The sequence below is a fragment of the Trypanosoma brucei genome (assembly GCF_000002445.2).
Source record: "Trypanosoma brucei brucei TREU927 chromosome 11 chr11_scaffold01 genomic scaffold, whole genome shotgun sequence".
NCBI lineage: Eukaryota > Euglenozoa > Kinetoplastea > Trypanosomatida > Trypanosomatidae > Trypanosoma > Trypanosoma brucei.
The window spans coordinates 2762353-2785579 of record NT_165288.1 but is presented as its reverse complement, the minus strand read 5'-3'; the positions used below and the strand labels follow the sequence as shown (position 1 = coordinate 2785579).

Sequence of the window (23227 nt, the reverse complement as noted above, 5' to 3'; positions counted from 1 at the left end):
CATCATTTAGTTGAAGAGGGTAGCCAAGCCTGACAGCATTCATGCGGGCCACAACAATATGAGGCTATTCTGCCGCACTATTTTCCCTGCCTTTACCGCCTCCCCGAACGCACCGTCAACTATAACGTCGTGTCCGCCACCCACTGTTGGTCGACAATCATTTTATCTGCGATAAGCACTTTATTGCTGCTTTCAGTACTCTTTTGCTATATATGGATATATAATTGTAACTGCCACCAGCACCGTCTCTTTTCGAAACGGCACTGCTCAGCCTACACAACACCACAAGTAACCAACGAACGATGGAAAAGAGAACCCGAAGCACTGGAACGTGTCGCTATAAAAGAGACGTCACCGAGCCAAAAACGGAACTGTTCTCTCGCGGTCTGCTTCTTTTGCCTTATTATTTTGTCCTTGCCTTTCCCCCTTTCTTTTGCTCCTGTTGTCCCTACTCGTTTCACTCCGCGGGACCACTACCCTCCCTTGTGGGTGTGTCCAGTGCTCTGTCACTTCCCCCCTCCACTGAGGCAGTTGTCTTGTCATTAATAACTTCTCGAACCGCATTATTACCTGCCGTTGTACTGGAAGCACCGGGAGTGCCTCCGCTTCGTGATCCCTCCTTCTCTAGCGTCACAGCCGCAGCGACTCCGCCTTCAGTTTCAGTGGGGACTGTTTTGGAATCGGGTGCGGGCTTGGGAGCTCCAAGACGTCGTACGGTAACTTTGACAACAGGACGTCTGGGAGCGTCAGATGCTTCTGCGGCGATATTTGTTATGTTCGTCTTGCTCGACGCATCCGATGGCCGTATGACTGCCTCCTCTGCTGGGGTTCGTTGCTCTTCGTCATCACCTCTGCCCATTTCATCGCTGGTGCTGTTCCCGCCCCTCTGTTGGGATCCGTCAGTTGAGGAGTAGCCGTCATCACCGGTATAACTGCTGTGTACCGAAGTGGAGGCGTCGCTACTGCCACTGCCCCTACATGTGCCACTGTCGCTGCTATTGTCACTATACATCATTGAGCTATCGTCATCATCCCCGTCGTCGCTCATGCTGTCATCACCCGAATCCGCCCCGTCACCGCGCACCTCGCATCCAGGAGGTAACCGTAAAAGTGGATCGGAGGGCACCGTTGCCCAAGGCGGAAGGGGATGATAACCAGTGAAAGGCTTACCAATGAAATGAGACAGACTGCCCAGTTCATAGTGGGTATGCTCAGCATACGGATCGCTCGACTGCGGCTGCTTTTTTTCGCGAAAAAGAAGCATGCGCTTTAGTCCTTCGAATGTTGCACTCTGTCGGTCCACAGCACAACCCACAAGTCGTGCATAGTCACGCACATCGTAGTCGTCATCAAAATTTGCAAGTTCAATGAGGTAGAAAAAGAGTTGCCTAAATCGTTCGGCCACCGCCCCACTTCCATCAAGGAACATCCATATCTTGCACCCAAGCATGAGCACCTGCTTCCTCACCTCAGAGCCTTCTGTCTTGAAGGATTTCACGAGTATACGAAAGCATTCCGGTGCCGCAGCGGCGATAACATTGTGAAGTTGAATGTTCTCACCGACCAACCACAATATAACGGCCTTGGCGGAGTCGCTGGTAACCTCGCCCTTTATTACCCTTTGCAACAGACGGTATACGAGTCGTGCAGTTTGCCGCCCACTGCTGTTGCCCTGTACTACGAGCAATTGCAACACCTTGATAGACTCAGACACAACCTCTGCATTCTTGTGGGACAACAGAGGCAACACCACCCTCATTACCTGCGACGTACACACCGAAGAAAGTCGCACAGCAATTAGGCCTAGTCCCCTGACAGCATCAACCACATGCTCCACGTGATAACTGCGGGTATAGTGACGAAACTCGCGGAAGAGATCCGGGAAGTTGTTAGCCGTAGCGAGTTTAGAGATGATACTCAGCTTGAGGATGCGTATCTCCCTCTTATCTTGTGGCATGAGGAAAAATTCCCTAATGTATGGCACGAAAGGCTCTGCGTGTGTCAGTACAATAGTATGAATGGTGCTGAGGACGACCGAGTGCCGCTCGTCAGGCCCCGCCAGCAAACGAAGTAGTGGGAGAGTGCAAGCGTCCATGTCCGCCTTGGGGCCACAGTGGCAAATAACAGCGGTAGCGGCCACAACAACAGCGCTGTTGAGGCTCATCAAAAGCGGTTTCACAGAGTCAAGAAGCAGCCGGTGATCAGAGTCAAGAAGCATGGCTGCATTGGGCCCCCCTCGGCGTAAGCCAAGCATTTTTCTGTCCCAGGAGGAGGAGGAGGAAGAGGTCGTTTCGGAAGAGCTTTCTCCATCATTTGCATCATTTACACCCTCTTCCTTGTCATTCTCCTTATTTTTTTTACTTTGTTCAGCTTCGTCTGATGAATCGCTTATCAGCTCGCGTCTTCCAGTCTGTTCGTTTGGGTCACAGAACTGTGTTCGCGCGTAGCGAAGCAACACGTGTATCAGTACCACTTGCCCCCACTCGTCACAGTCACCGATGACACGACACAGGTTACGGTAGACTTTGTGGATGAAACTTACTTCATGGGGGCATATCTCCACAAATGAAAGTGCGGCTGCAGCAGCCACTTCCGAATTTTTATCGGCTAGAAGTTGCTGAAGGATAGAATATATCGTCTCCAGATCCGCCTCGGACCCGTTGACGGCGTAAACTTGTGCAAGAGATATAGCTGCGGTCTTTCGGACCAGCGGCTCTGTGTCTAGTGCACATTTCTGCACCGCAACCATCACAAGCGTATGAATCGCCGGTATCCGCATGGCGCTTAACATGCGCAACGCTAACGAACGCACGTGCATACTATGGTCCATCAAGTCCTTTTGAAAGGCTGAAATGGAGAGAAGCGCCTCATTTGGTCGCTCCTCCGCGTAATGTGTCACGAAGAAGTAAATCAGCTTTCTCAGTTCTACAGATGGGGAATGGATGTTCTTCACCACATCCGCAAAGAAGGTTGACATGTCGTAGCCCTTGCACATCTGTGCAATAATGCGCTTCATGGCAACACTTTTTTCGTGAATACAGTCGGAATTGAGGTGACGCCTAAGGTCTTCCGGTTTTGGTTGCACAGCAAAAAATTGTGCATCGCCAGAGACGAGTGAGCGGGCGCGGGATACGATACTCCCACCACTGGAAATAAACTCCTTCGCCCTCTCAGAGGCCAATGAAGCCTTCTCTGCAATGATAGCGCGGTTCATCCTAACCACTTTTATGATGAGAGCCGACGAAAGAAAGAAGCGAAAGAGAACCGAGAAACCGCCTCAGGAACTGAAGGGGAGTGCTGCGCTGCAATCACAAGAAACTTCTGGACGTTGGGAGCCGAGTCAACACAAAAATCGCACTGTGTACATTTAGTGAAATGTAGTGCAACTTTTCCCCCTACAAAAAAGACCCACAAACGCAAAAAAAATTTGAAGCCATTATTAATATTAGTGTGCAGAGCAAAGGAAAACACCACTGGTGATACCTTCGGAGGTGCCTGCTGGGCACATGCAGTGACTTTCACAGACGCCCCCCCCCCAATGGGTATTAGATAGGTCGATGCCACACCTACTTCCATATGTTAAATTTCGACACACACTTCAACAAGTGGGAGTGTCCCCACCACCTGATACTACGCTCGCATCTTATTCACTTCTTGGCCGCTTTTGGAAGAACGATTCCAAAGATGCTGGAAGTCGATACAAACAAGGGTGTATCTCCTTCACCTTTGCGGGCCTGGGTTCCAACAACAGATCCGGAAAGTACGCACATACGCCGCAATGGTCGCTGTATTGAGGTGGTGTTACAAATAAGCCGGTGGATGGAAGTCCACGAAACTGCAGGTCCCTCGCCTCCTTCTTTAGGGGTGGAAGACCTGTACCGTCCATAGCTGCTGCGGGGTACGCCCCGTGCCCCGCTGTACGTTGTACGCCAAGCAAATGGGATGCACCGTCAAACTCACTGAAAAAGGGTGACGATGTGTTCTCACAACCGTCCACGACCACCTTCTTACCGTTGTCTTCACCCGCGTGTCCAATGCCCTCAGATAATGTGCGGACAACGTTATTCTCCGTATCGCGGCATGGAGCCAATTTTGGCGCTAGCGACGCATCAATCAAAATGTAGTCTATGCGATTACCCTCGTTTACCACTCGTTTATTTTTCGATTGATCCCAGCACGTGTACGGGCACGGACAAACATCATTAAGTGCCTCAGGAGTAAGCCCCACCAACATTGTGTCACGCAAGTTCAAATCGACCAGCAGCTCTTTCATGAACTCCACACCTGCTTCATCGTGCGAGGGCAAACCACAATACTGCACTAAAACAAATATATCCCGATTGTGGTTCGTCTGCTGCATTCGAAGGAGTGTACTGGCAAAGACACTCGTAACACCCGCCTCACACAACTCCGACAGCGTTACCCTCGCCCCACTACCCTTGTTTTGATGATACTTTAACTCTCGACCCTTCTGTACGAGTTCTTGTAGCAAGTGGTTACCATCAATGGTGACCGTAGTCTTGCATTCCTTTGTAAGGCCTGAGAACAGATTATCAACGCGAGCACACCTTCCGTCGTTTGGGTGCGGATCGTCACTTTCGTCAACAAGAAATTGCAATGTTTGTTCCGCAATGTATCCCTCTAGGTGGCACACCGTATCTTGCCCAATATATGGATAGCTCTGCTTCCACTCGTCATTGCTGAGGCTTCGTGCAAGATGAACGAGTCGCATGAAGGAGGGAAAACCAAGGCGACGTTGGGACCAGTGCGAATCTTCCGCCCGAAAAGTTATATTGAGGTCTCCAACCAAGATAACAGGTTTCCCGTTTTCCTTCTTCAACCGTGCAAGAAGGCTCTTTAGGCATGAAAGGAACCTCATTTTGAATGCCATTCTCTGACTGTTGCGTCCATTCACAACGTAGGTGTTAACCAATACAAAGGCGCTGTGGCCCGTCACCAGCACACGACCCTCATCGTGCAGTTCCTCCACAGTGCTCGTCTTTTTGTCGCTTGCATCGGGGCTACTGTTGCCTTCCTTGTCATCCGCCTCAATAAAAGGTCGTGAGTCACACCACCACGTAAGCCCCTTGCGAGCAAATGTCGCAACGCCATTAAAGCCACGCTGGCCTCTACCACTGAAGGACCAAAACGATTCCCATCCCTCGACGGACACGGGCCTACCGTCACCAGCGCCCATTGCATATGGCTCATCTTTCAGCTTCTGCCACGAGCCCTTTACCTCCTGTAAACATACAATATCAGCTTGTGTGTGGCGCAAAAATTCCGCGATGGTACCAAAGTCGCTCCGTATCAGACGAGCTGTGGAGCCCCACCCCGCCACATTCCAGCTGATGAGAAACATAAATAATAATAAACAATTAAAAGTAATGCTGACCCCAGTAGACCCTATTTGCGAGTCTGTGCCCGTGTTTACGAAAGTTGTTTCGTCCGAGGCTCCAACTGCTTATGCTTCTGTTGTAAAAGGTAAAAAAAAAGGAAACAGAAACAGAAGGGAAGGAAATAGAAGAGGAAATGCAACGACCATACGCCAGTTAAGCAATCGCTGGCACCGTAATCACGTAGACGACTGATTATCGGATGTTAAACGTTTGAATTAAAAAAAAAAAAACAGCCAAAACGGCAGCAAAACAAAGGATCACAGATATATCGTACTGTAAAGAAGGGAAACCTGTTGCGAGACAAATCCGGTAACGAAAGACATAATGGTATTATGGTAAACCAATATGTAACATCAGTGTTAACGTAGAGGCACTGAAGTAACGGAAGGCGTGAGAGGAGAATTTTAAAAATCCCGCATTGACACACGTAGCACGCCTAAACACCGCGTGGAATAACTGACACGGCTGCTTCATAGCGTCCCTACCTACTGCATTGAAGGAAATACACAGAGACACCTACTAAAAGCGCCTCTTTATTTCGTTGCGTATTCGTTCAAAGAATCCTCCTTCACTGTGAAGCTTCTTTCCACTTGACAAGAGCAATGCCTCGTACTCTTTTGTGATGTTGTTCAACTGGACTCGACAAGATTCTGAAAGTGACGGTACCGCCAACAAAAGTCTGATACTCGGAATAAGATATGACCTTACCAATTGGGGTGTTACTACAGCACAATGGGGGATCGCAGCAAGGACAGTGAGCACAGCTTGCAAAACCTCTTGTATCTCCATAGATCCCGCGACGCTAACCACTGTACATCGACCCGTCACGCCCGATCGTTCCGCGGGCACGACAGCAGTAGGGCTCAGTGTTTTGGCCAACTGTTGAGCTACCGTTGCCAAGTAATTGTACAGAATTTGCTCACGCGGTTCGGCAGCTATTATTCGCATGAGCGAGCACCAGTGTAGTAGAAACACAACGCTGAGACGCGAGAGGTATCCTTCGGCTTTCACGGTGTCCAACACCTTCTGAAGCACCTCCTCCTGATCTTCTGGTTTGGTTATGAATGCCACCATCGAGACGGCTGTCTTTACTGCCGCCTCAGTCACTTCAAATACCTTGTCGTACATCAGGGGATGCACCGCTGGCCACAAGTATTTCATTTGTGCCCCGTCGTCTTCCATTAAGGCGCTGACACGTTCCACCAACGCAAGTGCAAGTACGCGTTCCGGAACATCGGGTGATTGTGCGAGGGAGTTTAACGCGGAGAGAACAGCCGAAGCCCCAGTTGTTTTACCCGGTTCATCTGTGCACGCCATGAGGTATGTGAAGGCAAAGCCACACACATCATGTCGGTTCCTGGCATCAGCATGAAACACCACTCTTTTCCTCTCTTCTTCCTCCTCCGTTTTCCCTGTAACTATGGTATCGCGCATCAGCGCGGTAGCGTCGTTCACGATGTCTCGCACATCAGCGGAGTTAGCACCTGCATCCTTGTCTTGCAAACCCGCCACACAAGTTAAAAACGTTATAAAAAAACACAGGCATCGCTTATGGGTCTCTCTGCTTACTGTTGAGTTGCCTGCCCCTGCACCGGCGGCATCCTCCCATCCGGTAGCATCACTGCCGTCCCGTCCCGCTATGATGAGCAGAAGCATCTCACGCGCACGTTTCCAATCGGTTGTACTAAAAGAGGAAACCATCCTGGCAAGCGACGAAGCCAAGGCACAGGCACATGAATACAACGTCTCGTGTTCGTGGAGGTCTAAAAGAAGCGAACGCGTTGTGGGTAGTACCACATCCAAATAAGCATTGATCACCGCGGCGGAAACAACCGGCTTTCCGGGGACACCCCCACTTCTTTCAGCAAAAGCACTCCGCGCGCACGGTACATCCCTTTCCTCAACGTCTTCTCGTGAATGGGTGAGCGCATCACCAATGAGAGTTGCAAGTAATGTGATGGTTCGGTCAGCACTTTCGTCCGTAGCATCGAGCACATTCGCGGTGGTATGTGAGGTTACAATATCCGTAGCGTGAGAGCCGGAGGGCATGGGCTTCCCGTGGTTTGTCCTAGCAAGCACCTCCCTGTTGACAAGGGACAGAAATAACGGAATAAAATGCGTGAGTAACATAACACGTGGCTTAAGGTTAGGAATGATGCTTTCACGCATACTTCTGAGTGCTCGACGCCTGACGGTAGCGCTGGTGTCGTGTAGCATCAAACGCGCGTGAAGCTCCAGAAACCTGGAGTGACATTCTGTCACTTCATCATTGCACTGTACACCACCAACCAAGTCTATGCTTGGGCACGTTGGCCAAAGCGCTGTCAGGCACCGCACTACGTGGTAACGCACAGTTTTTGACTCGTCTTCACTAAGAGGTAGTAGTAAGCCCTCACAGATTGCCTGCCGAAAAACTATATCTTCCTCTTGCTCCCCCATGAGTTGGACTAAAGACTCGAGACACGTTAGCGCCAAAATCCTTCGCTCTGCGGCCCTTGCGTTTGCCAAATTGTAGAGTTCAGGTATTACTTCGTGGCGCATAACTGTACGCGGTGTATGTTGAAGCGTTCTGACCCAAGCCCCTGCCACTACTGATCGGTGTTCGGCGTTGGGGCGAAGGTACAACGAAAGAAGAAGAAGACGCGCCGCCACTCGATCATTCTTCTTGCTGCTAATTGTAGCAGAAAGGCTGATTAGTGGAATGAGACAATCTTTCTGTAGAGGATCTACCGCATGAACAAGCGTTGGCAGTTGTTCAGAAAGAACCGAGGTTACCGTTGAAAGTTCTTCCTCAGCTTTCGCCACGCGGCTCAATTGCGCTTCCCCATGATCTTCAACCTCCACCACTCGTGTATTCGAAGTTGCGGATCCACCCCCACTTGTAACGTTCGACTCAGCGGAGACGTCAGGCACTTCCGACTGCAGCATCACTTTTTTGACAGCCTCTGCGACGGCAGCGGCTCCGCACCGCCTCTTATAGAGCAGCAGCATATTCACTACGCTTTGCTCCACAAGTGTGTTCATCATGCCAATATTGACAGTACCAGCGCTTATGGTTAGCGCAGCGGCACATCCATCCATGTCTGCAAACACCAGAGGTGCAGGAAATAATTCATGATGCACGTCTTGCCATTCGTAGTAAAGTTCCAACGAAGTCATGGGGCATTGATGGTCACGTAGCCACATCGCTACTTGCTCATGTGTAATAACTTTCATGTAATATTTCCGTTTCAGTGGCTCCGGAAATTGCGTCAGAACAATGTTGATTTGAACATTCGGGAGGGGGGGGGGAGGAAAGGAGATAGAAGGATAAGTGCAGCAAATGGAATACTGAAAAAAGGGAAAAATGACGCAAAAAATTTACTTACTCGATAAATAGCATTATTAATAACACCAGCAAGCAATAACAAAATAGGCAAAAATTACCATTCAAACGTGTATTGCACCGAGCAGCCACAGCGGTACGCATGACACTTTCCAACGTAAGTGTGTACCGGCACAAATCCAACATGTCCCCTCATATTTCTTTTTCTTCCCCTCTTCAACTCCCTCACATCACATTTGCACGTGAAAAAGTACAGGCGTGTGCGCACTGAACAGCGGTGAGTGAACTAATCCTTAATCACCTTTCAAACTTCGTGCACTGGATGAACTAGTGTTATGCTTCAGGTAGAAATACAAGAAACACAAAAGGAAGTAAAAAAAAAAGAGGGAAGAAAAAAGATACAGAGTACCAACAGTAACAAACTTATTCATTTAGATGATTAGCAATTCGAACAATAAAGTCATGCGAAGGTGACAAATGCTCGTGACAAACCGGATGTATGCGTTGAGTCAGAGGATGGAAAAAAAAGAAACCCATTGGCAAACTGATTCTAAAGGTGAAATGGCGTAGTCGCAGGGCATACCAAAATATCCACAAAGAAATAGTGGTAGGCTCTAACTGCGTTAGTTATTAAAAAGGTGAATAATGGGTGGAGGAGATAATAAATAAATACAAAAACACAATCATATACAATCATGTGCTCTCACACACACACAAAAAAAACGCACATGCAAGTACGGAAACATAGCCTAATTTTAGTCGTAGTAACAGCGGTAACCCCTTTTCTGAGTGGTTACGTATACGACACTAACTTCTTCTCTTTTCATTCCTTGTTTATACATAATACTTCAATTGACACTTTTCCCTCCTATTTTTCTTTTTTGCTGCCTGCTGTCACTTTGCACTTCTTCCTACAGCAACCGTATCTTTCCATTTCCTTTCTTCCCCTCCTTTTCTTTTTTGTTGGATTTTTTTTTTCCCCATTCAAGCATGCAGCAGAGTTAGTCATCGGTAACACTCTTGCCACTTGTTAGTTTACTACAAGCAATCTCGAGATCCTCCGGACTTCGCTGCGCCATTTTTGGTTCTCTCGCCAAGACATGTTCCTCAAATAATGCAATATGTTTCTTTCGGTTATGTTCCATACCTCCTTGGTAAAGGCGTGTAACAAACTCCTGCTGCTCTGCCTTTTTCAGTTTCTTTTCTTTAGGGCGTGAGAGGGAAACCTGGTGCTCAAACAACTGTCTTAAATTATCATTCTTTCGCTGAATGGATTCATTATACAGACGCGATACTAAACCCTCCGTATCCGCCGAGTCGAGCTTTGGTTTCCCCGCGTGGTACTTTTCTATTTCTGCATTGAGGCTTTGCTCAATCTCACGGAGCCGTCTTTCCTTGTGCTCCATGGAATCATTGTAAAGATGTTTAATACTGCGCTCCCTCGCCTCTTGTGGGAGTCGAACGGATTTGCAGAGTGGTTTCAAATTCACCTCACGCGAATGGGGTTTGCTAAGGCGTTCCACACTTCGCTCCAACTGTTCTCTGGTGAGAAGGATTTGAGTCGGTTCGTCCTCCATGAGCGCCACTACGGAATACAAAATAATATATTTATATATATATATATTGTTCACAAATATATGTGTTTGCTTGTTATAATCTTTTCCTGTCCGTCTGCCTGCCTCTTTCACCTCTTTTCCTTCTCTCTTCTCTCTTTTTTTTCTTTTTTACAGCTTCTCGGCGTCCGGTTGAAGGAAACGGTTATCTACTGAGCCCTCCTTTTTCCTCCACAGGTTCCTCTCAAAGTACAAAATTCAAGAGGAATAACCCCCTTCCAAAAAGAAAAAAAAAAGAACAGAAGAAAAAAAAGATAAATTAACCAAATATATGAGAGAAGCACTAAAAGTTACATCAGTCAATCACAGATAAAGCCTGTGGCAGTTTCACTGCAAAGAAACACAAAGTTTTGCAGCGGCAACGACATCACTATAGCTGTAAAACAAAATATATAAATATATATATATATATATATATATATATTTATATACACTACGAAGTCTCCCCCTCCTCCACTTCCACTTCATTTCTTCCATCTGGCTATTTTAAATATCATTATTTTTTGAATAAAAGAAGAATATCGGAGGAAACGATAAGTTTGCCATGAATCAATGTAAAATAATATGCTATGTAAACTTGAGTGTACGTATCTCTACATTTTTTTTAAAAAGAAAAAAACACATACATTTGTCTTATTTATTCTTTCGGTTTAACATGATGAAGGATAGAAGAGGAGAAGGGGGAGGTTTCTCCAAGCAAAAGGTTCCAACGCATCGGTTCCTTTTCTTTTTTTTTATTTCCTCCACGCAAATATTCAAACATTCACACGGTACAGGTGAATCTCTTTCCCCTTTTAATTGATTTTTTAAAAATCAATTTACTAACTAATTATATGGTCATTGATTTTTCCGTTTGTTTGTTCGTCGGGGAAGAGGAGGAAAGGTGCTATCAAGTATAATACACAAAGTAAAAAAAAAAAACAAAAATATTACTGATGCCATCTGGTCCTTTCCGAAACTAAACTAGTGTCGGTTAGTGTAGCTCATTCGTTTGCATTTTTTTTTTACTTATATATTATTAAATTCATTCGCGTTTCGCCCCCTCATAAACTGTAGCGGCGAGGCGGAGGGGGGAAATAACGTCTGAGAATTCAGAACATATCTGTACGGAACGAAACAATTAAAACAACAGCAATACCAAAAAACAAAACAAAACAAACACACAGCTCCAGAAACAGACGAACAGAGCCACTGAAGAACAAAAAAGAAAAAAAATGAGGTTGGGAAAATAAGAAAAAAAACAGGGAGAATGCAGTTTTGGCAAAAATATCAGTAATATGAATGGCAGTAACGGAGAATATAATACAGCTTTTTTTTTTCCTCTTCCTCCCTCCTCTTTCAATGGTGAGAAACAAAGCGATAACAATCGGATATTAAAAACCATGAATGAGAGGAACAGAAAGGAGGAACATTGAGGGAAGAAAGAAATAAAAATACACTACCCACCGAAAGAGAAAACAACAAAAAAGTTGTAAAAGAAACAGGGTACAAATGGCAACAAAATCACATTGGGAAACAATTACAAGCCACATCATGCATCTCCGACTTATTGAGGTTATTACTAACCACTGATATGTACCCAAGCATAATGCGCTGTGGATGAATAAAGAGGAAGACAATACGTCTACTGATACCTTAGTTTAACTAGGGGAGGGAAAAGAAAAAGAAAAAGGCAGGCAGTACCTTTACTCAATGGGAGGAATGACCAATTCACTACTGCTACGACGCAATTTTTCCACATTTTCGGGTGTCCAGCGGAAGATGATGTGTCCTTCAAGCTCCTCCTCCGTTGGGGCGTCTACGCCATATGCCGGAACAAATATGTCAAACAGCGCCTTCACTGCAGCTTCGGAGGCTTCAGGAGTGCCAACACTTACGTGAGCTCCCCAATCAACTGCCTGACGAGCAACACTGCCGCTAGTATCGACATATTGACAATAAAGGCGGTCGAGTGGCCAATAACGGCCAAATCCATCATCTTGAATACACGATTCAACAATGGTTTCACCAATGAGACCACGTCGTGTTAGCTCCTGCAGATCTGGCTGCTTCCCTTGTCCAAAATCGATGAAGTTGATAAGACGTAAGGAAGTTTTCGCGCCTGCGGCGGGGTTGGTGCTCGCCGGGAAACACAAATATTGGGGCTTCGTATCGTTATCCGGTTGAAAAATGGCGAACAAACCCTTGAACGATTGCATCAAGGTTCCGTCGGTGTCGGTACGACGAAGGTGAGCGAAGCCAAGATTATCCCCACGAAGTTGTCCATTTAACATCAAATCTAGTATTGTGCAGTCGAACAGTGCGCGCAACACGAGTTGCATATACAAAAACTGAAAGATTTCCCCGTCACACAGTGGAGAGTTTACAAGGGTGTCGTAGCAGGGATCGAAGTCGTCGTCCTCCTCTGTGAGAAATCTACCAATAACGCCATCCATCAGAGTGGTTGCGAGATAACAGAGTTTCGGCCACTCACCGGCGGGATCTGACACTCGTGTACATGTTTTGAGATCCTCTATCGACATATTGCTGGGAGGCACGGAGCTAATCACAAAATCATACATATGAATATATTTCCCAATACCGTACTTTTCCATCTGATTGAAAAAGAGAAGAAACGCTACGCTCGTCAGTGATTCCTTAACGTAGTCTTCGTGGGACATATCACATGGGATAATGAAGCATTTAACTGCCACAGGAATGCTGTTTGGGCCATACCTGCCTTCATACACCAGGCTGCTTCCGCCGCTCCCGAGGTAGCGCACAATTTTAATTGAGTCCACCGGGCCCTCAAATGTTGTCACATCGCCGCATTTCAAGTACTGCCTCCAGCGCTGTATTACAGACTCTTCTTCCCCTGGTTCCTGCACACCTGGAGGCTCAGCCCCTGGTTCCTTCTCCTCTCTGGGTTTACTTTTATTTGGAGACACCGACTCTGTGGGACAAGATGCACACACAAGGAGAGGTCCCAAATCACTATTATTTGCCCGCAGACGTTCGAAAGCACTTACGCTGCAACGGTAAATACGTGGGGGGATGGCAGACTGCCACACAGAGGCTCGACCAACACCAAAGGATGGTTCAAAAAGTCCAAATAGCTCCTCCAGTGCAGCGAGTGCATCCTTCGGATCGTCGACGTTGCGATGCATAGCCCACTCTGTCACAACATGTTTCCCCAAGGTACCCTGACACTGCAGCCGCGGTGACGCACCAAACAAACGCTGCTTCTTTACTTGGCGCCAACGAGCAGGGGAGGTGAAGTGGGGAATGACGGCATGGTCAAAACAGGTGAAGTATAATATCTTTGACCTTGGAGGAAACATCAGCCACTTGTCTACCATAACTGGATGTTCAAACGCCAGCGGTTGCCTTCCGCTCGTCTGCACAGCTATACGATCAGTCCGAAGGATGTCGTCATCGTCGCCCAGCATCATGTCGCTAAATACAACATCATAAGCGGCCCGGAATATAAGTTGGATATAAAATAGTTGGAATACCTCAGCGTCTGTAAATGGGCTAGAGCAAATGGATGGTGGGACTCCGCAGTTGTAGATACGCCGCAGCTTACCCTTCATTGTCATCGGTAAGGACACAGCGACCGGTACCTTTTCATTCTTACCGTTTCCGAGACACGGAAAGCACATGTGTCGCGTTGGTGGATTGGACATCAGGTCCAACCGAAGGTGCACCTGGTGCTGCAGCAGCTCCTTCCAGTGAATCCATTGAACCGACAGAAGGGGGACGAACCTGTCACAAAATCCCGCATCCACCAACGCAAGGTACAGAGTTGCGGCTGTGGAGTACCGATACCAGCGGGAGAAGGCAGCACTTGCACCTGCTAGATGTCTTGTGGGGGTCGTGGCAGCTGAACTTGTGAGAGGTGGCGCGCCATCGTAAAGAAGATGTAAAGTGAAACAGCTCCCATCATTTACGCCACCTCCAGGTATAAGTGACGCTATGGGCGAGTCCCCGACAGAGTCACATTGCACGTCAAGCACTTGTCCATCCACGTCCCGCAATCGGACCACGTGAATAGGCTTTACAGTTAATTCGTCCAGAGCCGTTGCGAAGCCCGACTCTCCTTCGCTCAAAGATGCAGTAGCAGTTCGCAGTTTGCGCAGTGGGCTTGAAAAAACCGTACTGGCCGCCCTCAGTTTTAGTCCATGACGGACGCGACTAAGCGGTGGATCACGTCTTGGTGTGAGAAACTTTCTACCTTTTGTCATTTCTACCTTGTGAAAGCCCTCTTCACCCCTTTGCTTGACCTTCACTGACGCCGAGCGATTTGATGCGGGCCCGCCGTGACCATTAGTCACCAATGGTAAACCGTCCCTCTGCGAGTGCTGAGCTAAGTTAACGGCGCCATCGATGCCAGATGGCACAGAATTGGCTGCTATATTTCGAGCGATCAATGTGTCTGTGGGGATAGTTCCGTCCCTTCGTCGTAGGATGGATTTGTAATGGAACTGAGGTCCAATGCAGTTGTGTGGGTCGTGAATAATATATTGCATAGGTGCGGGATGGACTTGTTATCTGCTGCTTGGTGACGCTCAAGCACAGGCGGCAAGGTTCATGTACTACTCATTCAAATGTACGGAGGGGAGAGGAAAAAAGTGTTGGGAGAAAAAATAGGAGACGATATGTAACAGCCCCTGTGCGCTGCCACTTAACAACTGACCGCACTCACACCCCCATACCCGCATAAATACTTGTAACGTTCGGTATTCGTTACTTGTGCGCAGCAAGATGACAATAGAGAGAAACGTTGGCACGCACAGTGAGATCATGCGCGCGTCTACCCGCGAGCGCGTGTGTCGGAGGCGACGCAGACGCGGTAAGTACGATAACTTGTACCAAGGGCGCAGATAGGCGGCTAAACTAAACGAGCCCCCCATCCGGTTAATCACACAGATGTCCGTGTCTTAGCGAACGAATTGAGGAGGAGGACTCATGCGAGGCGGTGCACTTCGTCCACTACTATGTTCATTTTTCCTCCGCTCCACCTCCTCAAGATCAGCTAGCATGGATTTCTGCCGCGCGGCCTTCTCCTCTTTGCTCCACAAGTACGGCATAAACCACGGTATATCCTTCATACGTTGATTCATTGTGTCAAGTTCCTTTAAGTACTTTACACGACTCTCCAGCGTTGTTGCTGCGTCAGCCACGAAACTCTGCAATTCCTGCTTAACATCACGTGGTAGCTCACGCTCAAGCCTTCCGCCATCATAAATCCATGTCACTCGTGGGATATGAGGACGGCGCTTCACTCTCTTAATAATAAGTTGTTGTACCCAGTGGTTGAGCTGATGCAGACGCGGCTCCAGTTCAAAGCGTGCCCCGGGATCTACAGTAAACCAAACAATATATATTTCTTTAGAGCGACGGGACCCCAACACCTCCTGTATGATAAGCTGCGTAAAGTCGATGTGCTCAGCGATGTGGCCTGGACATGCTTTAAGCGAGCGCCGCAGGTGGTATGCTACCCTTTCGGAAAACGCACGCGCGCTTGGGGACATGCTTGACTCATGTCGTAGTAGTCGAACCTCCTTGCTTATCATCCCTTCTGGGTCTGGCGCAGCAGGCCACAACGCACCAGCGGCTAGCTTCCGAGCCGCGAGGGAGCTGTAGGGAATAGGTGGTTCCATGTACTTCGCTTTTTCGGCCACGGTTTCGTACTTTAACGCATCCTTTTCAGAAATCCCAAAGTTCGCACCATACCGGAGAGGCTCCAGATCACCTAAGCCCTGCAGTGCGTACGTTTTGTTAACCTTTACACCTTCACGATCAAGTCGCGATGGTTTAGAGTATAGTCGTTCCTCCACGTATCGATAGGGAGACTGATCGCCGGAGTTTATCCTGCGTCTTCGCAGAACTTCCAGGATCGTGTTGTGGCGCTGCTGAAGGGTTTGGCGTAGCGGCACAACAGACGGTTGACGGAACCGGTAGCGTAACTTCGTACGATACTTCTGAGTTTGCTTGTTTACTAGCAGCAGTCGATTGTGACAAAGCATCAAGGATCCCAACGTCTGATCAGTGATAATACTATCAATTCCCCAACCCAACGGAGTGATCGCCTCCTTTTCGTGAACAAATGTGAGTAGATGTCCCAATCGCTCTTTGGAACGACTTGCTTTCTCTTATGACCGCGCAGTGCAAACAGTACTCCTCGAAACTGCGCTCACCACCTTCGGGGCTACAATTCACTTTTACCACGCCCGGTACACCCCCCGGATTGGCACAGCTTTTCGCGCTGTCAACCCCCACTCAACTAGCTGATAGACAAAAAACGAGAATAGACAGCGAGGCAGCCGTGGTCGATAAAACACTTGTAGTTTCTCTTACCGTTGCTCTTTCGAGCAATGTTTTTATGAAATACTAAGCACAGCACAAAACAAGAAAAAAATCTTCCGAGCCTCTTAACTGTCAATCTGTGATGATGATAGAGATCCCTGTGGTCCACAGTCAGAGGCCTTACAAGACTCAGACAACAATCGTCGAAGTGTTCCCCTTTCGTTTCCGCGACTCGATTACTTCACACTCGGGAATGACGGCGACAAACATCTTACGTCCGTGGAAAACGCTAGACAATGTGTAGTGTGGGTGATGCATCTTCCTTAGTATATCACGCAGCCGAAAGAGGCAACTATCCATCATAGATTGTGCTACCTGCCCTGAGTGACGAGGGTGGAGTAATACACTACGGGAGCGCCCACTTGCAGAAGTGAAGACTCGGTGGAAATCGGCACCGTCAGAGTCGGTGTGGTCGTTGCTGTGCCCCTCGTGCGTAACATCGACAACCGAAGCGATGCTCGGTACAACACCACTGCCTTCCCTTGTATTTGGTTGAACTTCCTCAACAGCCGAGAAAGTTCCTCCTGGGCAGCCGCTTTGTTTAGCTGCATCTTCAGCGCACCGCGAGAACACATGTGCAGTTTCACCACGACATTCTTCGCTATTCGTCGAAATCACTGAGTCGTTACCGTTTCCACCACCACCACCACCACCGTCTTCGTCGTCGTTGCCTACGACCTCTCGTGCAGCCAACAGCGCCACTTCCAAGTCCTGTGCTCTGGCTGCAACGGTGTAAACACCGTTGTCGATAATCATAAGGGACTTGATACCCGTGATCTGCGATAGCAAATATCCACTACAACCTTCCCAAGGCCCTTCCAAGCGTTCTTTCTTTAAACCGCGCACACCGTCGCCTACCATGTAAGCATGAAAAGCCTCACACTGCGATAACATAAACGGAAGCACCTCCTCCACTAACTTAAGCACGGGGAAGAGGGAGTCGGGAACAACATCCAAGTAAGTGGAGCACTCGTCAGTATCGCCTTCTTTCATGCCACGCGCCACGACACCCCCTGCCCCTGCAGCACCGTCATCTCCAACAAAAACACCGCCTTTCCAGCCCGTCACTGCCTCCAAATAGCAGTTCAGATGCGGATACTTCTGAGCAATTACTGACGCTGGGGGATCATCCATAAGGAAATTGGCGGAAAACACCGATCCGAATGCAACATCCGCCAATGTGGGGTGTGGTGTTCCCAGAAGAAAGGAGACTTGCAGGCTACCATCCCCTCTCTTTGTTTGCTCCTGAAAGTGGACCTCAAGAGCATCGCATAAACGGAAGAAGTGCTCCTTCATGTAGGGGGCCGTCTCTTTGGAGACCCCCGTAACCGACGTGACCTTTTGTATCGCTTGCTTGAAAGACCCGGCAATAGCGCGCGCCGCGCCAACCCCAGGGACAAGAAAGAAGTACCGAAGGTACCCTTCTATGGTGTCAATGCCATCACCTTCAACCCAGCGGTACATCGCCCCTGTCTTGGCCAACCACCAGGAAGAGTAAAGGACAATAACCCAATTAACCATGTGAATGTTAGGGTGTTTGTGCCGGTCTATTACGAACTGGATGTCATTTTCTTCTTCGGCCACGGTTGCTTTACCGCATGAGGGGAAACTCTTCGACTGACGGATGCCACTTCGTTCAACAGCAGAAACAAGCTGCCATAACTGCAGGTACGACTTACCGTTTGGGGCAACGGTGCAAAAGGAGTTACGGGCTCGGAACACCCATGCATAGAACAAGGTTGTGGCAAACGTGCGGCAGTACACCTTGAAGGGTAAGCGCTTCAATCGCAGGTACGCTACGTGCTGATGAAATAGCAGTGCATACGGTGAGCCCAGTACACGATAAGTCATGGGGTGACGGGATATTCTGTGTATTCACAACCACTCAACTGTCCTTGTTTCCTGCAAAAAAATGTGATCGGCTGCCCGAGTGCTTGCGCTTCTTTGCTCTCACAAACGCCCGGTTCCCACTGCTCGGCAGTAAGCTAAAGGGATTATCGAAAAAGGCTAACGAGAGCGGGAAAAACAAAAGGTATGGTTCCTCTTCGGAAGACAACCTTCAGATTTGGGTATACAGGTCCAAACAACTCAGGGCAGTCGCACCAACACGTATTCGAAGAGGGGACGCACGGTTGTACCTACTCAGACAAACGGCGCCGTTGGGTCCCTCAAGTAGCTTTCCCACTGGTACACCCAGACACACAACGAAAGCAGTTGGGCTCACACAGGAGCTCGGTTACAGCAAACAACCCCTTTCTTCACTCGCATTGCAATTCCAGCTGCGCTACTCGTCAGTTTCGTCAATATCCGGGGGCTCCCGCACATCGTCACCCAGTATCCACTTAGCCCGCTGCAAAAGTTTGTGAATCGCCTCAACGGGCGGAAGCTCCCGAATTTTGACACTTTCCTCACCATCGCACTGCGATTCCAGCAATCCTTCGATATTATTAATAAGTGCTATAGCATCAAGGTACAATTGTAACGTCATCTTGTCCCGATCTGTTGCTGTCTCCGCTGTTGGTCGCGTGTTCGCACTGGTACCGGTGACGGGAGAAGATGGAGATAACGAAGCCCCCTCTTGAGTTGTTGTCTCCATTCCACCAGTACGGGCGTCACCACCACTAGACGTCAGCTCTTTGCGACGTCTCAGTTTCCCCCAGCTCTCCTCTGTTTTCTTCGCTGTTACTAGTGTGTCCCTTGCGATATTGCGAAACATCTTCAGCACATCGGTCACTACGTCAATTATTACCTCCTGCCATGTTTCAGGTGACAGGCCCCGTTGAAGTTCTTCAGCAAATCGCTGTATAGGCTCAACAATGCTCGTTACGTACCATGATGGTGCTGTAGGGAGTGGCTTGCGTGTGTGCGCGTAGGCTGACTTGACAGAGCGAATATTTTGCAATCCGACAGCGCAAGTCTCTACCACACGTGATTGTACAAGTTGATGAAGCTGCTTCACAGTCCCATGACATGTCCCTTGGACGAGCAACTGCAGAAACTGCGAGCACGACGGCCCCGTAAGGGTATCTTGACTGACAGTACATATGTGCCTACTAAATGGACCCTCAAGGTATTCAGCAAGCTGTGTGAAGTCTGAACAAGCAGTCATCACGACGCATAACCAATCTCGCAAAGAGCTGACGGTGCGTGTGGCTGTGCTCTGTTCAATTATGGCCTTTGCGACACGGCGAGTGGCGTTTGCAACCTCGCGGAGATACTTAGGTGTCACAACGTAGATGTAAACCTCTGGGGAGAAGAGCCACTCAATGAGTTCCCTCAGCCGAGAGAAAAGACCTATGCGGAATACAACTTTCGCCACCGTGCCTTCAGTGTTCGACTCCTCTCGCAATTGTAACCCATCTATCGTTTCCGCATGCTGCTCTGATGTTAGTGTAATAAACTCTGACATTGCTGCGTCCAGCCGTTTTGTCAGAGCATTCACTCGCATAGCACTGTAGACATCTGTGTTCCACCTCTGCTCCCACAACACCACATCAGGTGATCGCAACAGTGCTCGCAATTCCTCATCCGAAACACAATTCTTTTTCATAAGATGGAGCACCTCATGAGCCGCCACATAGCGCTGTTGAAAGGCATCTGGGTCTCCTGAATCGTAAAGTGATATCATCCTTTTCAGAAGCGACTCGAACACAATAGGGCAGACAACCGTTGGGATCGGTAAAAGTTCTGCACCAAATGCCTCACGCAACAGCGAAACAAACGGCAGGACGTCTTTTTCCAACCGATGTCGGAGTGTGCTAAGCAGGTTTATTGTCTCCACCAAACTGTGGCGTGCCTGCGTAGCAGCGCGCCATGAGAGTACCGACTCGAGAAGTGGTCGAAGGATTCGCTCACGGTACATTCGGCAAAACTCATGAACCTCATCCATCGCCTTGTATACCAGCATAATATTCAACAGTGATTTTTCTAGTTCATCACTAGGAAGTAAAGTGCATTCCTCATACACCGCAAGGTACGCTCGCGCAAGAACGCGGTGGACCATCTGCAAAGCACTGCTCAAAATTTGATCCAGCTCTGCACACTCCTGCCCCCGCTGAGGAAGAGGCGGGATCATGTGTTTGAGAGACTTCAGTTGCCGTACTAAACCAGAGATGTCTTGGAGCGCCTCGTGCAGGTGTTCACTGCTTGCCGAAACAGCCACGGCCCGAGAAGGTTTATCCTTAAAGTGGCGTTGCCGCAGGGAGCTTTCATCATCTGGAGAGAGTAATGCAGGAGGGAGCGCCTCCAGCTGCACACAGAGGTGATCGTACAGCAACAGTACCTTTAAGAAGTTCACGTCGAATATACGCATCAGCTCCAGTTCGGTTGCCTCTGCGATCTGACTAGTTACCGTATTCTCCATTTCATTGAGTTTCGCTATGTTTTCTTCTACCTTCTTCACAGCTACAGCCACAGGGTGCTGCACAAGGCGTAGGTCATCTTGCATCCCTACAAGATGTCCAGACACCTTTACAAAAGCGTCGTGCACATCCGTGTTCACGTGGCGCAAAATAATCTTGTTCAGCAGTGACATATACGTCTCAAGATCCCGGCACAAATCGTCTAGTGGCACACCATGACTTAGTTTGTTCTGGACAAACTGCACAGGGTCAAATTCGAAGGCTGCTAACATTGTTTCACCGGGTTCGTTGTGATGCTCAAAATCCATCTGCTCCGCGTCATCCGAAGCATTGACATAGTTGGCACCGGCGCTAATACATTCGCCTTCGGTATCATGCTCCGTAGTATTATCGCTGTCAAGGACCACACCAAACTCATGCTCGCCAAAGCACAGCTCTATGAGTTGAAGCTGCTCCAAATCAACGGCAGGCATGACACTCCCCACATGCGCGTCCGAGTCGACAGGCTCTTCCTGTGCTGCATGCGTGTGTGTTCCTTCTTGATCAGACAGGGTCGCAAATTGAGACATTCTTTGCTTATTGCTTCGTTTCTTTGCAGTCCAATGTTCGTTTTGCTATTCTCTCCACGCGTCGGCACGATGCCTCTGCTCCCACGAAACAAGAAGGATGGGGGGAGAAGTTTGACCAAGAAGAGAGAGTAGTTCGGTGTAAGCGTAAAGCAGAGGCTGTTTATCCATCACCACATGAAAATAACAACAACAAAACAAAGAGCTTTATTTGTTAGACCCATCAAAATAGAACGACAGTTCAGACGGCAACCCTTTCCCCCCTTTTCCTCTTCACACGTGCGCTAACCTGCAATATGCAAAGAGGAAGAAGGCACCTTCACAACCTTTCAGCTCTGCAGTGTTCCTGACCAAAGTTTCTCCCTTCACCTACTACCGCTGCCCTCCACAACCTTGCTAGACGCTAGTTACCCGCTGCTGCCGCTATCAATTTCATATGTTTCGCTCTCGCCTCTCCACTTTCCACTTCTTGCATGAACTTCATCCGCTGGTCGTAGTGTCGGTCTTCCCGAAGCCATGTAAGATTCCCGCGCACATTTTCCTTGCTTCGCGGCGTGTAGACTGCTTTCCCGAACTGCCAATCAAGATGGTGCATACGCTCCCACTCTTGAAGCAACGCGTCCCGTGTGTCATGAGGCAATGCATGGACAAAGCCCAGTTGTGGTTGAATGGGGCACTTCTGCATGACCGCCAGTGCCGCTGAGGTGATGGGTCGTTCTTGTCTTCGTTCTCGGTCCGTTGGGCGCGCGGCCCGCACATGCGTAAGGACATAATCAATGATGTTCGCTACACTTCGCAGTTCACGCCTGTCGGCCGAAGTGGGGCTGAGGCGAAAAACGCCTTCCACTACCTGGTAAATGACACGCTCCCGAATCGTTTCTTCCTCCAGTACAAAATTTTCGATAATCCTTGGCTCCGGAAGTGATGTGAGTGGCTTCCCTTCGAAATCGAGCCGCCGAAGCTCATATCCATCCCGCTGCGTCTCCAAAAAGATCACGTCAGTTAGTTTACTCATAAGATACTCCCGGATCTCTGCGTCATTCATGTTCAATACAACTTTTGCAAATTCATCGTCCCATGCCGGTGGGCGGTGGGACCTCCTTTCCTGTTTCTGTGCCTCATCTATTTGTGCAGCCTCTGGTGGTACATTAGGTAACCACGGGTATTGTGTATGCCACCACTTCCAAGCAAAGGCAGAGGTTCCGCGTGTTAACCCAACGCTTTCGGGGTTGAAGCGCTCAACGTACGGAAGCGGTCGATGGGAATGTGACTGATCCCACTTGCTGATTCCTTGAGCTTGTCTCTGCCACCGATTCAATTCACGGTACTTGTGTATGTGAGGGCGACTGCGCCTCAATACATTGTGATGTTGAGACTTCAGATTCCATGACGACAGACGAAGCATTTCCCCCTGCTCAAACTAGTAATATAAATACAAATTTGTATGTACTTATCAAAATAAGTCAACTGGAAGGACAGCTCGAGGTTATTCGTTTTTTTTTTTAAACGCTGTGTGCCTAAGCTATGTGTCAATACAGACAGTTCCCGCTCCCCTCCTAGAGGTCCACGTCCTGCACAAATTACAAGAAAACAAAAAAACCTGGAGAAAAATGTA

The 23227-nt window shown here is 48.6% G+C and overlaps 9 protein-coding genes across 9 annotated transcripts, besides 6 other annotated features; all 9 read right to left on the bottom strand.

Annotated features, from left to right (window-relative positions):
* Positions 1–457: 457 nt before the first annotated feature.
* On the bottom strand, positions 458–3214 carry Tb11.01.2420 (beta-adaptin 3, putative; the record flags this gene model as incomplete). Its single annotated transcript, XM_824036.1, has 1 exon — positions 458–3214. The coding sequence occupies one exon, from the start codon at positions 3212–3214 to the stop codon at positions 458–460; it is 2757 nt and encodes a 918-aa protein (XP_829129.1).
* A 429-nt stretch (positions 3215–3643) lies between these two features.
* Tb11.01.2410 (DNA-(apurinic or apyrimidinic site) lyase, putative) lies at positions 3644–5362 on the bottom strand (the record flags this gene model as incomplete). The annotated part of the gene is made up of 1 exon (XM_824035.1): positions 3644–5362. The coding sequence occupies one exon, from the start codon at positions 5360–5362 to the stop codon at positions 3644–3646; it is 1719 nt and encodes a 572-aa protein (XP_829128.1).
* Positions 5363–5918: 556 nt separating this feature from the next.
* Positions 5919–8615, bottom strand: Tb11.01.2400 (hypothetical protein, conserved; the record flags this gene model as incomplete). The annotated part of the gene is made up of 1 exon (XM_824034.1): positions 5919–8615. The coding sequence occupies one exon, from the start codon at positions 8613–8615 to the stop codon at positions 5919–5921; it is 2697 nt and encodes an 898-aa protein (XP_829127.1).
* Positions 8616–9725: 1110 nt separating this feature from the next.
* On the bottom strand, positions 9726–10301 carry Tb11.01.2390 (hypothetical protein, conserved; the record flags this gene model as incomplete). Its single annotated transcript, XM_824033.1, has 1 exon — positions 9726–10301. The coding sequence occupies one exon, from the start codon at positions 10299–10301 to the stop codon at positions 9726–9728; it is 576 nt and encodes a 191-aa protein (XP_829126.1).
* Positions 10302–10320: 19 nt separating this feature from the next.
* Positions 10321–10349: a sequence feature (AT_rich).
* A 208-nt stretch (positions 10350–10557) lies between these two features.
* Positions 10558–10590: a sequence feature (T-rich).
* A 135-nt stretch (positions 10591–10725) lies between these two features.
* Positions 10726–10768: a microsatellite.
* A 564-nt stretch (positions 10769–11332) lies between these two features.
* Positions 11333–11362: a sequence feature (AT_rich).
* Positions 11363–11443: 81 nt separating this feature from the next.
* Positions 11444–11496: a sequence feature (T-rich).
* Positions 11497–12022: 526 nt separating this feature from the next.
* On the bottom strand, positions 12023–14845 carry Tb11.01.2380 (hypothetical protein, conserved; the record flags this gene model as incomplete). Its single annotated transcript, XM_824032.1, has 1 exon — positions 12023–14845. The coding sequence occupies one exon, from the start codon at positions 14843–14845 to the stop codon at positions 12023–12025; it is 2823 nt and encodes a 940-aa protein (XP_829125.1).
* A 411-nt stretch (positions 14846–15256) lies between these two features.
* Tb11.01.2370 (hypothetical protein, conserved) lies at positions 15257–16345 on the bottom strand (the record flags this gene model as incomplete). Its single annotated transcript, XM_824031.1, has 1 exon — positions 15257–16345. One exon carries the CDS (start codon positions 16343–16345, stop codon positions 15257–15259), a length of 1089 nt encoding a protein of 362 aa, XP_829124.1.
* A 469-nt stretch (positions 16346–16814) lies between these two features.
* On the bottom strand, positions 16815–18536 carry Tb11.01.2360 (hypothetical protein, conserved; the record flags this gene model as incomplete). The annotated part of the gene is made up of 1 exon (XM_824030.1): positions 16815–18536. The coding sequence occupies one exon, from the start codon at positions 18534–18536 to the stop codon at positions 16815–16817; it is 1722 nt and encodes a 573-aa protein (XP_829123.1).
* Positions 17320–17339: a microsatellite.
* A 433-nt stretch (positions 18537–18969) lies between the features above and the next one.
* Tb11.01.2350 (hypothetical protein, conserved) lies at positions 18970–21615 on the bottom strand (the record flags this gene model as incomplete). The annotated part of the gene is made up of 1 exon (XM_824029.1): positions 18970–21615. One exon carries the CDS (start codon positions 21613–21615, stop codon positions 18970–18972), a length of 2646 nt encoding a protein of 881 aa, XP_829122.1.
* Positions 21616–22015: 400 nt separating this feature from the next.
* On the bottom strand, positions 22016–23017 carry Tb11.01.2340 (hypothetical protein, conserved; the record flags this gene model as incomplete). The annotated part of the gene is made up of 1 exon (XM_824028.1): positions 22016–23017. One exon carries the CDS (start codon positions 23015–23017, stop codon positions 22016–22018), a length of 1002 nt encoding a protein of 333 aa, XP_829121.1.
* Between the last annotated feature and the right edge of the window lie 210 nt (positions 23018–23227).